General features: G+C 47.8%; 1 protein-coding gene across 3 annotated transcripts in view; it reads right to left on the bottom strand.

The window, feature by feature from the left end:
* LOC121284395 (ferroxidase HEPHL1-like) overlaps positions 1-14884 on the bottom strand; it is a 124870-nt gene that overhangs the window by 97109 nt on the left and 12877 nt on the right. For all 3 annotated transcript variants that reach the window (XR_005944476.1, XR_005944475.1, XM_041199833.1), the window contains exon 2: positions 8894-9138. Coding sequence is in view for 1 of the 3 variants with exons in the window: in XM_041199833.1 (XP_041055767.1) it covers positions 8894-9138 (245 nt within the window). In the remaining 2 variants the exon portion in view is untranslated. The remainder of the gene's footprint in view (positions 1-8893; positions 9139-14884) is intronic.

Raw genomic sequence — 14884 nt, 5'->3', positions numbered from 1 at the left:
ATGTGTTAATGAGGAAACGTACCACCAATCCCTGAATGTGTACCTGGTATGCAACCATGCACAGAACACACACTGGTGAAAGGCCACTGCTACTGCAGCAGCCGTGAGGCTTTCATCTTATGGCAATCACCTAGGCCTGTGTATTTGAGTCACCATAACAAACAAGAGGCTGGCTGATCGGTGACAAGGGCTACCTGCTCTATACCTGATTTATGGCTTCCCTCTGCCACCTGACTACATGTGCACAGCACAACTAAAATGAAAATCGTTTTCCACCAGGAACAAAAGTATAGTGTTCCAAAACAATGGTTCCACAGCCAGGACCACTGGGGGGGGGGGGCGGGGGGGGGGGGGGGGGGGGGGGGCGTGCGGGACCCTACAGTGCTTGCAGAGTGATTTTCCAAATGACGCATACTCCACAACCTCACTCTCCTGAGGGGGCAGCATTTGCCATCAGGCCTTCGGTGGACACCTCATAAGGAGGACAAAGGAAAGGAGGAAGAAGAGGAGGAGGATGTAGAGGATGAGGTGAAAGAGGAAGAGGCATCGAGACCCATTCACTCTCAATGGGTTATCCATGACCCCAGTTCACCTAAAATCTCATCTTCATTGCTCCATAATTTCCTGCCTTCCAACCCTCTGCCATAGACAATCACAGTGTAAGAAGACACTGTGAGCAGAGGGATGGAAGGCCAAGAAGGGCCCAAAATAAAAGACAACACAATAAAACTTTTCACAACAACTTCATCCAATAACACCTGTAATAATATATCCTAAATTGAACTAGTCACCTTTATGCCTCAACCTCATTTTCCTTGGGGTGGTTGCTGAGCAATGTGTTTGGGTGATGTGCCTGCCATATCTGAATAGCCAAAGGTATGTGGAAGCTGCTAGAAATGGGTGTGATCAGGCAGCATTGGTACATGTGAAGGGTGAGGTGGCATGTCTGAATGATAGGTATGAGTCCTGATTGCTGATGGGTAAGCGATGGGGCTGTGGTGCATTAGCAGTGTGTGAGGTTGTTCTTGCAGTGGGTTGGCTATATCATTTAAAGATGCATTCACTGACCTTGACCATTCAAGTGAGCTCATTGAACATTTTCTAGCACTGCAACCAGGTTCTTGGGGCCAGACTCCAGGAATTCGTCTCCCTGGTCACCTACTCCCACTCTCTTCCCAGGGCGTGCCTTTGCAGTCACCTGGCTCTAGTGGAAGCAGGACCCACTTTCTCCTTGTGACCTCCTGGATCAAGGCCTCCACCCCTATATCAAACAACCTGGGATCCCTGGCTGTGGGTTGCTGCCCCATTGACAGACTCTTTCCTTCCCTCAAAGAATTTCTGACACTGTTCCACCAGCTGCAATAGCCTGAGTACACCGCACTCTTTATGAGGGGCAGGATACCTTCAGGAGTGCAGGTTAGTTAGCCTCTGCTGAGCTTAAGGCCAGTCAGCAATGTGTTTGCTGCATGCCACAATCATTAAAATGAGCAAGCAACATGAAGATTGCACACTGTCTGCCTCAATTCTATTGGACATAAGGTAATCGGTGTGCCTGCTAACAAGCCTAAACAAATTTTTAGCCCATCAAATCTTCACCGTTTGCTTACCTCACATTATATTCTCTCATCAATGAAGTGATTTCACCATTAATTATGAAGGCTACTCCTCCCGCTAAAACCTGGTATATCTAGTTCCCAGTACTGACAGTCTTGCAGCCATGTCTCAGTAATAGCTACCATGTTATATCAACCAACTGGAATTTGCCCCAACAGTTGATGAACTGTGGACATACATAGCTTCTTTCACAGGCTCTCATGAATGTATGGGTATCAAATGATTTAAGGAAAACACCATAGCCCAGTGCATCGGATACAAGACAGTTATTATTGCTATTGGTGGAATGTTCCAAGTCATTTTGTTGAATAAACTTCATTTTTAATTGCTTACTTTTACCTCAACTTAGAATTACCTCAGAATCCAAAATGAATTTGCTTCTAATAGTAGCACTGCGTCAGTTAGGTTGTTAACGTTTCCTGCAGCCCAGGCATAAGACTGCAGACATTTCATAATTGACTGTCAGCCAAGGATCAGTGGTAATACTTCCAGCTCAGTCAGAAGGTCATGAGCACAAGTCCCCCACTACAGACTTGAGCATATACTCCAGGTCAGAAAAGGCCGTTTTACCCGCCAGCTGCAATAGCAGGTTTTTGCGCTGTATCGTCCCATTCCAGACGCATCCCACCTCATTAATAATGCATTCACGGGAAACACTCCAGATCACTGGCAGGCGGGCTCAGATTTGCCAATCACGCCGTGACCTCAGCGCTTCCTCACATCGGGTGTCATATTTAAAGTGCACCTGAACACAAGGCTACTTCATGTCGACAGACCAGAACAGCTCCAGTTGATGGCCCCGAAAGCATAGGAGATGGCAGCTCACAAATTTAGCGACGCCTCTCCGGGGCACCAGCTGGATGCAGTGGAAGGCCATTGCAATGTCCTCTATCCCCAGTCTGGCTGTAGGAGGTCCACCAGAGTCACTAACCTGGCTTGGGAGGAAGTAGCAATGGCAGTCAGGAGGTCACCCATCCAGTGCAGGAAGAGGATGAATGCTCTCATCCATTCCACCAGGGTAAGTCACACACTCACAAACTCATCACACATCCACAGGGATCTCACACTTCAAGGGACAACACCACTAACTCTCACACACACCCTCACATCTCCATCAGGTTCATATCCTCTGGAGCTTGCGTCTTCATCCCGTCCATGGCTCCGCTCATCACACAAACATTCCACGCAGTGCCATGTGTCCTGCTCACATTCTCCATCTGTTTTCCTGCAAGAGAAGCTGGCTCACAACAGCAGGGAGCAGTCCCTGACCGGGGGGTGGAGTGGCCAATATTAGACCCTTCACTCACTTTGAGGAGTGTATCATCATGCTGACTGGTGAGTATGTGGACCATGTCTGCAGCGATGGTGAGGTCAGCTGTGAACACTCACTTGAGGATCCTACACCACATCAACCCTCCCTCAATGCAACTGTGAGTGCTCTCTCTTTCTCTCTCTCCTGCTTTTGACTCTGCTGCCATGCACTAATGATCTCTGGTTCAAAGGGAGCTCTGCCAAGCGACTGACACCCTCAGCCAGCCAGCCCCTCAGCTCCATCCGCGTCTACACCTCCAGCCAAGAGGACACCTCCTCTATTGAAGAGCTAGAAATAAGCAGCCTAGAAGGCCCATCACAGCATTTACCCTCACCTCGGTGGGACCTGGATCTAGAGCAGGCTCGGGTTCACAATCTGGTGGTCACCACATGGACATGTGTCCGCAGCAGGAGGAGGTAGAGTCAGCCAAGCTCCTTGGTACTTGGAGGACTGCTGGGGCAGAGGCATCTGTGAGGTGTGAGTCGGATGACCAGCCTGTGGATTCAACCTTCCAACTCAACCTGGAGAGTCAGCAGAAGGCAGGGGAACATCACACAGAGCTGTTGGAAGCCCTCAACAGGGTGGCACATGAGTCAGAGGAGTGCATCCGCCTGGTCTCTGATGAAATGGTGCCATGTGCACGCATGGAGGTCACCATGGGGAGGATGGCAGACGCCATGTAGACCCTGGCCCAGCAGAACACCGAGATGCGCACAGAGCTGCCCTCCATTGCAGCAGCCATGGGTGAGTTCCTGCAATAGCAACGCTAGAGGGAAATGGGGCACCTCAATGTTCCTCCAGTTGCTCCTTCCCCTCAAGGAGTCAAGCCAGAGTCCTCGGGTACCCGAAGAGAGGATGAGCAGCAGCTGAACACCCCAGGGTCATCCGCTCAGGAATCTCAGAGGCTGTACGCTCCCTCCAAGTCCCGTTTGTCTGAGACTCCCTCAACCTCATCTTCCGTCACCACAGTGGGAGCAACTAGCCCACAGGAGGACAGCCAAAGTAAGCCGGGGCCCTCAAGGCCTCAGTTCTCCAGAGAATGCAGGCAAAATTCGTCAGAGGAGAGAGGGACAACCATTACACAGGCCATGTCCACCCCTGCTGCAGATGTCAGGGCAGCACCTAAAGAAGGGGCAGGCCTAGAAAGTTAAGAAAATCTGATCACAAGTGGATGCACGGGTGAACACATTATGTCACTTCATAATCTGAAAACCTATTCACTTTCACTGAACGCGGCTAGGTCACGAGTGATTCTGGAGGGAGAGGTGTGTGCCTGGCAGAGCCTTTTGGAGCATTGTGTAAGCATCTCCCACACATGTGGAGCCTTCATTAATCACACTCATCTTACTGTCCCAAGCATTTTTAATGCTGCCTGCTGGGGTTCACTTTCAGTTCTCCATCTGAGCTGACCTGCATCTCCATCCACCCACTGATCACACTCCCATGCAGCACCTGTGCCCGGTCAACACGAGGCTCCTCGCACTTTCGATTTTGACAACGATGGTCATAGTCAAATTTTTGATCAGTTCCCCTGTCTTTTCCCCTCCCCCAGTCACCCATGTCCTTTCCCCCAACACTGCTGAGCACCCCGGTACCACCTTCCACCTCCCCACCATCACCTACCAACTACAACCCTTTTCTTTCCAGGATGTCCAGGTGAACGTGCATTTTCCTTACCTTCTTGAGAGTCCTACCCTATCCACATTGAACTCCCAAGCTCCTCCATACCACTCCCAGGGTCCACTTACACCCTCCCAGCTCCTTTTGCCCCCTCTCGCTCTCACCATTCCCTCCAATCACGCTCAGTTCACTCCCCAGGAGGCAGTCATCAGCTCCATAGACCCCTCCCTTGCACGTTCACCTGGGTATCCCCCACCTCTCACTCCCTCCTCCCCCCTTACTCCCTCCTCTACCTGGACACCTTCCCCATGCCCTCCAAACTCCCTCCTCCGCCTCCAGACACCCTCCTCCCTCCGGATACCTTACGCCCTCCAAACTCCCTCCTCCAGCCGGACATCTTCCTCCCACTCCAAACTCCTCCCCCCTCTGAATTCTATCCCCCCTCCAAATACCCTCCCCTACACCTTCCTCCCCTTACACTTACCTCCCCACTTGCCGCATTCTCCCCGTTACATCCCCCTCCCCCATACTCCCTCCTCTCCCCACACAACCTCATCCTCCCAACACCTTTTTTCCCCCCTGCCAAACTCACCCCCCCAGCCAACGCCTTAATTGCCCCCACTCCCTAACCTCCTCACCCTCCTCAGCACCCCTTCCTCTCCCACTCACAGCTGGACCTTCCTCTTCCCCGCCCCTTCGCAGCCCATGTTCTGAAGCAGACCCAAGGCATTAACAGAGACCTTCCTTGAGCTGCTTTGTGGTGGAGCCATGTCCATGAGAATCCACCCAGCACACGATGCACGTGTTCCTCCAGGATCCAGTAGCTGTGGGGCTCCAGCATCTGCTCCTCAGATATCCGCACTCAGAGCAAGGCCCTAACATTAAGACCCAACTTCTGCATGTCACACTTGTCCAGACGTATTCTGGGCTGGCATGTTTTCCCGCCAGTGTAACCGTAAATTGGGTGTGGGGGGTTGGTTCTGGTTGGGTCTTACTTTGCGTCCTATTATCGAGATACAAATCGGGTTCACTCCAGCCTCCGGTGGGATTGGCATCGGATAATCCTGCTGTGCCTTCACTCCAGCATGAAACCAATTTTTAGCTTTCTCGTCGTATTGTCGCCCCTCGCCAGCCATGATGCCTGACGCCAACGGAGCTGGAAAATTCTGGCCATAGACTAAAACTCTATTGCAACATTTTTTTAATTCATTTACGGGATGGGGGCTTCGCCGGCTGGTCAGCATTTATTGTCCATTCCTAGTTGCCTTTGAGAAGGTGGTGGTGAGCTGCAGCCCATGTGATGTAGGTTCATCCACAGTGCTGTCAGGGAGGGAGTTCCAGGATTTTGACCCAGTGACAGTGAAGAAATGGGGATATATTTCAAAGTCAGGATAGTGAATGACTTGGAGGGGAACTTCCAGGTGGTGGTATTCCTGTCTATCTGCTGCCCTTGTCCTTCTAGATGGTAGTGGTTGTGGGTTTGGAAGGTGCTGTCGAAGGAGCCTTGGTGAATTCCTGCAGTACATCTTGTAGATGATACACACTGTTGCTACTGTGCGTCAGTGGTGGATGGAGTGAATGTTTGTGGATGTGGTGCCAATCAAGCAGGCTGCTTTGTCCTGACTTGAGAGTTGTGGGAGCTGCACTCACCCAGGCAAGTGGGGAGAATTCCATCACACTCCTGACTTGTGCCTTGTAGATGGTGGACAGGCTTTGGGGAGTCAGGTCGTGAGTTACACATCACAGGATTCCCAGCCTCTGACCTGCTCTTGTAGCCACGGTATTTATATGGCTAGTCCAGTTCAGTTTCTGGTCAATGGTAACCCCCAGGATAGCAGGGGATTCAATGAGGTAATGCCATTGAACATCAAGGGACGATGACTGGATTCTCTCTTGTTGGAGATGGTAATTGCCTGACACTTGTGTGGCACAAATGTTACTTCCCATTTGTCAGTCAAAGCCTGGATATTGTCCAGGTCTTGCTGCATTTGGGCATGGACTGCTTCAGTATCTGAGGAGCCGCGAATGGTGCTGAACATTGTGCAATCATCAGCGAACATTCCCCATTTCTGACCTTATGATGGAAGTAAGGTCATTGATGAAGCAGCTGAAGATGGGTGGGCCAAGGACACTACCCTGATGAACTCCTGCAGTGATACCCTGGAGCTGAGATGAGTGACCTCCAACACCACAACCATTTTCCTTTGTGCTAGGTATGACTCCAAGCAGCGGAGGATTTTCCCCCTGATTCCCATTGACTCCAATTTTGATGCCACACTCGGTCAAATGCTGCCTTGATGTCAAGGGCAGTCACCCTCACCTCACCTTGGGAGTTCAACTCTTTTGTCCATGTTTGAACCAAGGCTGTAATGTGGTCAGGATCTGAGTGGCCCTGGCAGAACCCAAACTGGGCATCATTGAGCAGGTTATTGCTAAACAAGTTGATAGCTTAGTTGATAGTTGATAGCAATGTTCATGACCCCTTCCATTACTTTACTGATGATTGAGAGTAAACTGAAGGGGCGGTTATTGACCGGGTTGGATTTGTCCTGCTTTTTGTATACAGGACATACCTGGGCAATTTTCCACATAGTCAGGTAGATGCCAGTGTGGTAGCTGTACTGGAACAGCTTGGCGAGGGGTGTGGAAAGTGCTGGAGCACAAGTCTTCAGTATTATTGCTGGAATATTGTCAGGGCCCATGGTCTTTGCAGAAACCAGTGCCTTCAGCCATTTCCTCATATCATGTGGAGTGAATCAAATTCTTGAAGACTGGCATTTGTGATGCTGGGGACGTCTGGAATGGGCCGAGATGGATCATCCACTTGGCACTTGCGGTTTAAGATTGTTGCAAATGCTTCAGCCTTATCTTTTGCACTGATGTGTTGGGCTCCTCCATCATTGAGGATGGGGATATTTGTGGAGTTGCCCAGTCTTGATTTGCTGGATCTGTTTGAAATCTATCCCATTTTGTACGGTGGTAGTGAGACACAAAACAATGGAAGGTATCCTCAATGTGAAGGCGGGACTTCATCTCCACATCGACTGTGCCGTGGTCGCTCCTACCGATACTGCCATGGACAGATGCATCTGTGGCAGGCAGGTTTGTGAGGATGAGGTCAAGTATGTTTTTCCCTCACCACCTGCTGCAGACTCAGTCTAGCAGCTATGTCATTTAGGACTCAGCCAGCTACCGAGTCACTCTTGGTGATGGACATTGAAGTCCCCCACTCAGAGTACATTCTGTACCCTTGCCACCCTCAGTGCTTCCTCCAAGTGGTGTTCAACATAGAGGAGCATTTATTCATTAGCTGAAGGGACGGCGGTATGTGGTAATCAGCAGGAGGTTTCCTTACCCATGTTTGACCTGATGTCATGAGACTTCATGGGGTCCGGAGTCGATGTTGAGGACACTAAGGGCAACTTCCTCCTGCCTGTATACCTCTGTGCCACCACCTCTGTTGGGTCTGTCCTGCCGATGGGACAGGACATACCCAGGGATGGCAATGGTGGTGTCTGGGACATTATCTGTGAGGTTTGATTCCATGAGTATGACTATGTCGGGCTGTGGCTTGACTAGTTTGTGAGACAGCTCTCCCACTTTTGGCACTAGCCGCCAGATGTTCGTAAGGAGGACTTTGCAGGATCGACAGAGCTGAGATTGCCATTGTCGTTTCTGGTGCCTAGGTCAGTGCGGGGTGGTCCATCCGCTTTCATTCCTTTTTTGTGACTTTGTAACAGCTTGATACAACTAAGTAGCTTGCTAGGCCATTTCAGAGTCAACCACATTGCTATGGGTCTGGATGTAGGCCAGACCAGCTAAGGACGACAGATTTCCTTTCATTAGTGAACCTGATAGGTTTTTACAACAATCGACAATGGTTTTGTGGTCATCAGTAGACTTTAATTTCATCATCTGTCATGGCAGGATTTCGAGACCTGGTCCCCAAAGCATTACCCTGGGTCCCTGGATTACTATTCCAGCGACAATACCACTATGCCAGCACCCCTCCTAAATAATATTGAGGGAGTGCTGCCATTTTCCAGAGGCCTGAAGTCTCAACTACCCTCTCAGTTAGACATAAAAGATCCCAGGTCATTATTTGAAGAATAATTATCTGCGGTGTGGTGGCCAATATTTATCTCACGCCTAACATTACTAAAACAATTATCTGGTTATCATCACATTGCTGTTTGGGAGCTTGTTGTGCAGGCAGCCTCATTTCCTACATTACAACAGTGACCAAATTTCAAAAGCACTTAAGTAACTGTAAAGCACTTTGAGGCATTCTGATGTTGTGAAAGGCACCATATATATGCAAACCTTTCTTTTAATCAGCAAAGTTACCTTCAGAATCTTTCTTATAGAATACTCCATGTGGGTGCAAAGAATAGGGACGTGATGCAAAGTTTTTGAAGTGAATAATAATCAAATCTTCCACCTCTGCCCTTAGCAGTGGGCCAAGGAATCCCAGCCAGTCAGGTTTAGGAACCTCAACTGAATATGTTTCATCAGTGAACTGTTTATAGATAGCCTTCTTGTATATTCGTCCAATCCTGTGTTCGCCCCCTGTCAGAAACTCTGCTGCATTCCTGAGTACAAACAAAAATAAGATTAGGCACATCACTAATGAACAAAAGCATTCATTATAGAATGCATAGTCATAACTTCAATTCCCTTACTGGGTGCTGAACTTTCACTCATTAATCCATCCTACATGAACAGAGGAAAGAAGAGGGTGTGGAGAGAAGGCAAGTTCAAATTTGAACATTTCAGTCCAATGTGTTTTTAAACAGTTCTGGCTTTAGTTATGCATGAGGTTACGTGGTGGTGTTTGAACTCTACTGGAATTGAAATCAAAGCCGTCATTCCTTTAAGGCTGTAAGGTAATGACATTTTTTTTGTAGTTCAGGTAGAATTTAGAGACTGTAGCCCCAATTTTAACCCTGGATGGGAATCATCTGGACTGAAACCCGCATGTAGTGGGCATGGGGACTGTGTCATTTTAACTCCTGAGCCTCTTTAGCATTTGAAGGGCGGGCTGCCTGCAAAATCATGCAGTTCATCCATGTCACCCTCACAAATCTTGTACGTTCTCCAGCTTGACTTAAAGCTTGTTAGCTGCAGAGATGAGTCAAAGGGTTGGCACTTGCTTTCCTGATTCATCCCTGATGATCCAAGTAGAGGGCTGGGAGGAAGATATTCAACCTCAGCTCCTGCAGCCACATCCCTAAAGTCACGATTAACCAGGCTTGAACAGAGATTATCAGAGGCAGGACCTGGGTTGAATAAAGAAGGAAGTTTAATGGCCATAAAAGAGTAACAAGGATGAGTACACCTTGTCATCTCTTCACCTCTCTCCCCACCACTTGACAACACACCACTCACCACTACCCCCGCTCCCCACACAACTTATTAACAATTCCCTCCATCACTTTCTTCATTATAGAATCACAAAAGCACTATAAAGCACATTCCTTTCTCAAATGCACTGCAACCAATCCCACTACTCCTTATTCATATCATGTCACACAGACTTTCCTTGACATTGAACGCCTGCCCATCTCATTCAGTCGTGTTTCTGTTACGCATCTCAACACATTCACAATTGCACAAGCTCCACACATTTCTATTCATCATTCCAACACACATTCCCGTGCTCATCTTTCTTGGAGGATGCAGCACATAACACCAGAGAATGGAACAGGATAGAGTCCTCAATGTCATTGTCATCACATAGGCAGAGCAAGAAGCCCAGGAAATCAGTGCTCCCGAACAGACCCGAAGAGGTGTCTGAATACTACTCGCATTCCTTCATTCAACTCAGCACAGATGCAACAAGCGAAGTGACTTCAACCTGCACATTCTCCAGGCTGTTAGCTGATCATGTGTGAACCTTTCCTTGAAATTCCATGTCTTTTTATCTTTGCTCTTGGGCTTCTAGGACCTAGGCATGAGAAGAAAATTGCTGTGTGAGGGATTGGAAGGAGTGCAAAGCACTACCATGCACTTTGGCTGAGATGTGGAGAAGTCTGCATCCAGTCTCTATGCCATCATCTTCCATGCCAGCAGCACTCAGCAGTCCCCCTTGCAAAGTATTGTAATGGGGCCCTCACAGCAGGAGTCCATGCTAAGCCACGTTGTAGCTGTGATGGAAGCTCAAATGGCTGCCATGCAGACTTCAGGAACCACATTGGAAAGAATGGTGAATCAAATAATTGGGCTTTGAAGAAGTTAATTATTTTCTGCAATCTGCTTTCCCTCAGATTTCTGGATTCCAAGCCCAAAGGAAATAACAATGGTATGATGGAAGAAGTACATGTCGGCCTTTCTCAAGAGGTCTGCACACTCCTTCCTCCTCACCCCTCACAATCAATAACCGCCATGGTACCAGCAAATTAGTTGGGCCACACTGCTCTGGTATTAAAGGAGTCATTGCATTCTGTGGCTGAGTCCACACATGCCTGAACACCCAGAAGTCACTGGCCACAAGCATTTCAAGGATCATTATGTGAGGAACAGCAGCCTTTCAACAGCCCAGTTCAGGCCACTAGGCCAGAATCTCTTAGGGTACTGGAATTAGTGTAAGTAGGCCTGGGTAGCAGCTTTTAGTTTAACTTGACCATTCTTAGGGAGTTTTCACATTATATTTACTGCAGTAATCTAAGCGTTTTGGCTAGGCGGTTGGGGGGTTGGGGGGATGTGGTGGAGGGGGGTGTGGTGCTTGATTTGAAACTGAATAGTTAGGTGCATACAACTAAATTAAACCAGTTCACATTTAATTTGAAACACTCCTTTAAAGCTTAGATTAGGGAATCTTCTTTAAAGAAAGGTTGAAGGTGACATGTAAAGAAAATCGCAATGGGTGAGAAAAAAATGAGAGGCAGTTATTACGTTTGGTATCAAATTCATCATCTTTGTCACATTTGACACTTTGGTCTGCAGTGAGGTTTAGTATTAGCTTCAGATCCTCCATGGACAAATAAGGGCTATTATGCAGGAGGTTCTGTAAAATCACAGGTAGGAATGTGAGAAGCTCAGCAGAATCATTGAGCTATCAACTGATCCCTGATATCTCTGGGTGAAAAACACTGACATGACCCTCCTTCCATAGTTGATTCCTCTCTTCCTCCCATGTTTTTCCCATCTGATAGTGCCTGATGTTCTTGTTTGTCCTCCTCCAAATGGGAGCGTCTCTTTAATTAAGTGTTGTGCAACATGAGCCAGACTACGACTCTGTGTGATGTTTTATCTGCAGCATTTTGCAAAGAATCCAGGTCACCGAGATATCTAAACCTGCTCTTTCTCTTCCTGAATCACAATAAAGCTTTAAATAATTTTTGAAAACTTACATTGTTCCATTTCTGATCCTCGATAGTTTTGTCTCTACAACCCATTCAGGGTTATATCAAAAATATAGTTGGGACTGATAATGCAATTGGAGGTCAATATGCATTTTACAGAAGGCCATCAGTGGGTGTCTATGCCCTTGCAATTTATGGGATTGGTATGATCAGTGCAGGAAGTGGGTGGGTAAATTGTCTGCTCCATTGTAACTGCCCCTTTAATACTATGTTCTTTCATTTTTGTAACATGTCTGTTATTGGTTATGATAGTTCAGTAGAAATGCCTGAATTTAAACTTGACAGAGTGGGCAGGTGCCAGTGTGCGTGGGAGCTTAAAGAAGCAAAAATGCCAGTGTGCCAAGGAGGCAGCAAGAATCCACCGATTGCCACATTTAACCCAATGTGTTTATTAGCTCGTGTGGCAAATGCCCCATGGGACAGGAAATCTGGGGTTAACATATGTTAAGAGACAACTGACTGCATCTTTAACCTTGGATTCTGGCTTTATCTGCCTACCCTTGAGTTTGCCAAGTTGTCTGAAATTCACCTGGCTGAACAAGGTGAGGAGACAGCAGGGATTGACAGGGCTTTGAAATTGATAGGCTGGAAATCCTTTAAGTATTGAACTATGACAGCTGCACCTCTGCCTAAGTGAGAAGTTTTTACTCACAGGGTTTATTCTGAGAGTGTGCTTGCACTGCTTTGGAGGTCATTTCTATCAAATGGGAAATATTTTCATCCAACTCAAACTTTTTTGACTTTGATCTACACTTGCCAGCTGTCAGCCTTCACAGAAGCATGGGAGCTGTTTATGTTCTACCTTGGATCTCTGATGAGGAACAAGAGAAGCAGCATCAGCAACACCAACAGCAGCAGGAGCTGCACCAGCAGGAGCAGGGGCAGCACCAGCAGGAGCAGGGGCAGCACCAACAGAAGCAGGGGAAGCACCAGCAGGAGCAGGGGCAGCACCAGCAGGAGCAGGGGCAGCACCAACAGAAGCAGGGGCAGCACCAGCAGGAGCAGAGACAGCACCAGCAGGAGCAGGAGCTGTACCAGCAGGGGCAGCACCAGCAGGGGCAGGAGTAGCACCAGCAGGAGCAGAAGTAGCACCAGCAGGAGCAGGGCAGCACCAGCAGGAGCAGGAGCTGCCTTCTCCTCAAGCACCTGCCATTCCACAGAACAGAGGGGCTGAATACAGAGCTCTAGCTCAGAGAAGGTGATACCCTCAACAATTGAGGGTTAATTTTCTCCATATTACGGAGCTACAGAGCCTCAGGAAACTCAGACTTTCTCAGCAGATTATTGCTGACACCGGCAGCCTCCAAGAGGATTACCTTCTGCCAAGTGGGCCAGGTGTTCTCGGCTGCCACATTACCTGTGGCAGTCAAGGTCACTACAGCCCTGAATTTCTTCACCTCCTGCTCCTGTTGCACAGGCAACAATGGGGATAACTGAACAATGGAGCTTTGAAATAAAGTTTATGGAGCATAAACATTGACAATAAAACAAACTTTGAAATACCCAAGTGATCTCCCTTGTGAAGCTACAAATTTTTCCCCTTGCTTTTCCTATTACTCTTACGTGCCTGTGGTTTCAGCAGAGCTGGAGGTAGGTAGCTTGCCCTTCTGCCCTGGCTGCTCAGGTGCTCATGGCCAATGTTTTCCAAATTTTTGGAAACTGTGAGGACTTCACCACAGACTACCCCACATGCAGCTGTGCAGGGGCAAATTCAGGCATCAGGACATGATCCAGCATATGCAGAGCTCCAACTAACAAGAACTCAAGGGTGGGGGGAAGAGAGAGTGGGAGCACCTTGATGGATTTTTGTGCCCATTCTCCATCTTCCCTCTTCTGGCCCACCCATACTTCCCTTCTACCCAAGAGCTGGAGAGTACTTTGCTGCACTTCATTATGACAATGAATGGTGAAGGTGAGGCTTTTCTCATCCTCTGTAAAGTTGCAGACCGAACGAGCTGACCATTGGCTTGAGCCAGCATGTACTTGTTTTTGTGCTGCATCTGATGGCCACTTTTCCAAGGGGGTAGACATCAGAGCAAAGCCTGAGAACATCATAGCACTCATGATGGCGATGGACTCCTCCAATCTCCCCAATCATGTGCACTGATGTTCAAAACTTAGTTGAAATTAGTCTTATATTAATTGCAGTTTTCTGTTAGCCAGGTTAACATCCTCCCTTATTTCCCCATGTCCACTGGGTTTTGGAACTGCATTCGCTCTGCCTGAAATTTTTTCCTAAGTGTGTTCAACCAGATATTTCTGAGGCTAAGCCCTTTAGTTCCATGAAGGAAAGCTGCTCTGTCTCATCTCCTTTATTAGCATTCCCAGCACTTGGATGTTAAAGTGTCTTTTGAAAGCCCTAAAATACCTTTATATGCATCTGAGTAATCTTTGGGTCTATTTGCTTCTGCACAAATGCACAGACTTAGATGCTTTCTAATATAGTTGACTATAAGAGCAACTTTAATTCATGTAGCGCTATTATCATAGCAAAATGTTCCATAGTACTTCACACTTGCGAGTCAGGCCCAAGCAACATTAGGAAGGGGACCAAGAGATGTGATCAAAAAGGTAGATTTTGAAGAAGTTTTCAGAAGTGAGGAGAGACCTAACAAGACAAAGGGATTCAGGGAGGAAGTTCTTGAATGTAGGGCAAGAGGGCTGCTTCACAGATAGTAGAGCAGAAGTGAGGTAAACACACATTAAATCAGTAACATATGATAATTGTAGGGATAGGGGCTGGAGGTGGTTGTGAAGGCAGATAGTAACAGATCTGAAGGTAAATATGAAGGTTTTGAAGGGACAGGAACCTCGTGGAAGTTGGCAAGGATGGCAGTGAAAGGTGGGTGTGTTTTAGAAATAAGGTAAGCATATTGAGATTGGGAGAACTTTTGAGGATTGTGGTTAACATCATTACTTGAACTTATCTCCTGGGACATTTTCCAGCTCAATATCTCATTTAGTCTGTCACAAT

The sequence above is a fragment of the Carcharodon carcharias genome, chromosome 11, assembly GCF_017639515.1.
Source record: "Carcharodon carcharias isolate sCarCar2 chromosome 11, sCarCar2.pri, whole genome shotgun sequence".
Classification (NCBI taxonomy): domain Eukaryota; kingdom Metazoa; phylum Chordata; class Chondrichthyes; order Lamniformes; family Lamnidae; genus Carcharodon; species Carcharodon carcharias.
This window is presented reverse-complemented; position numbering and strand designations above follow the sequence as displayed.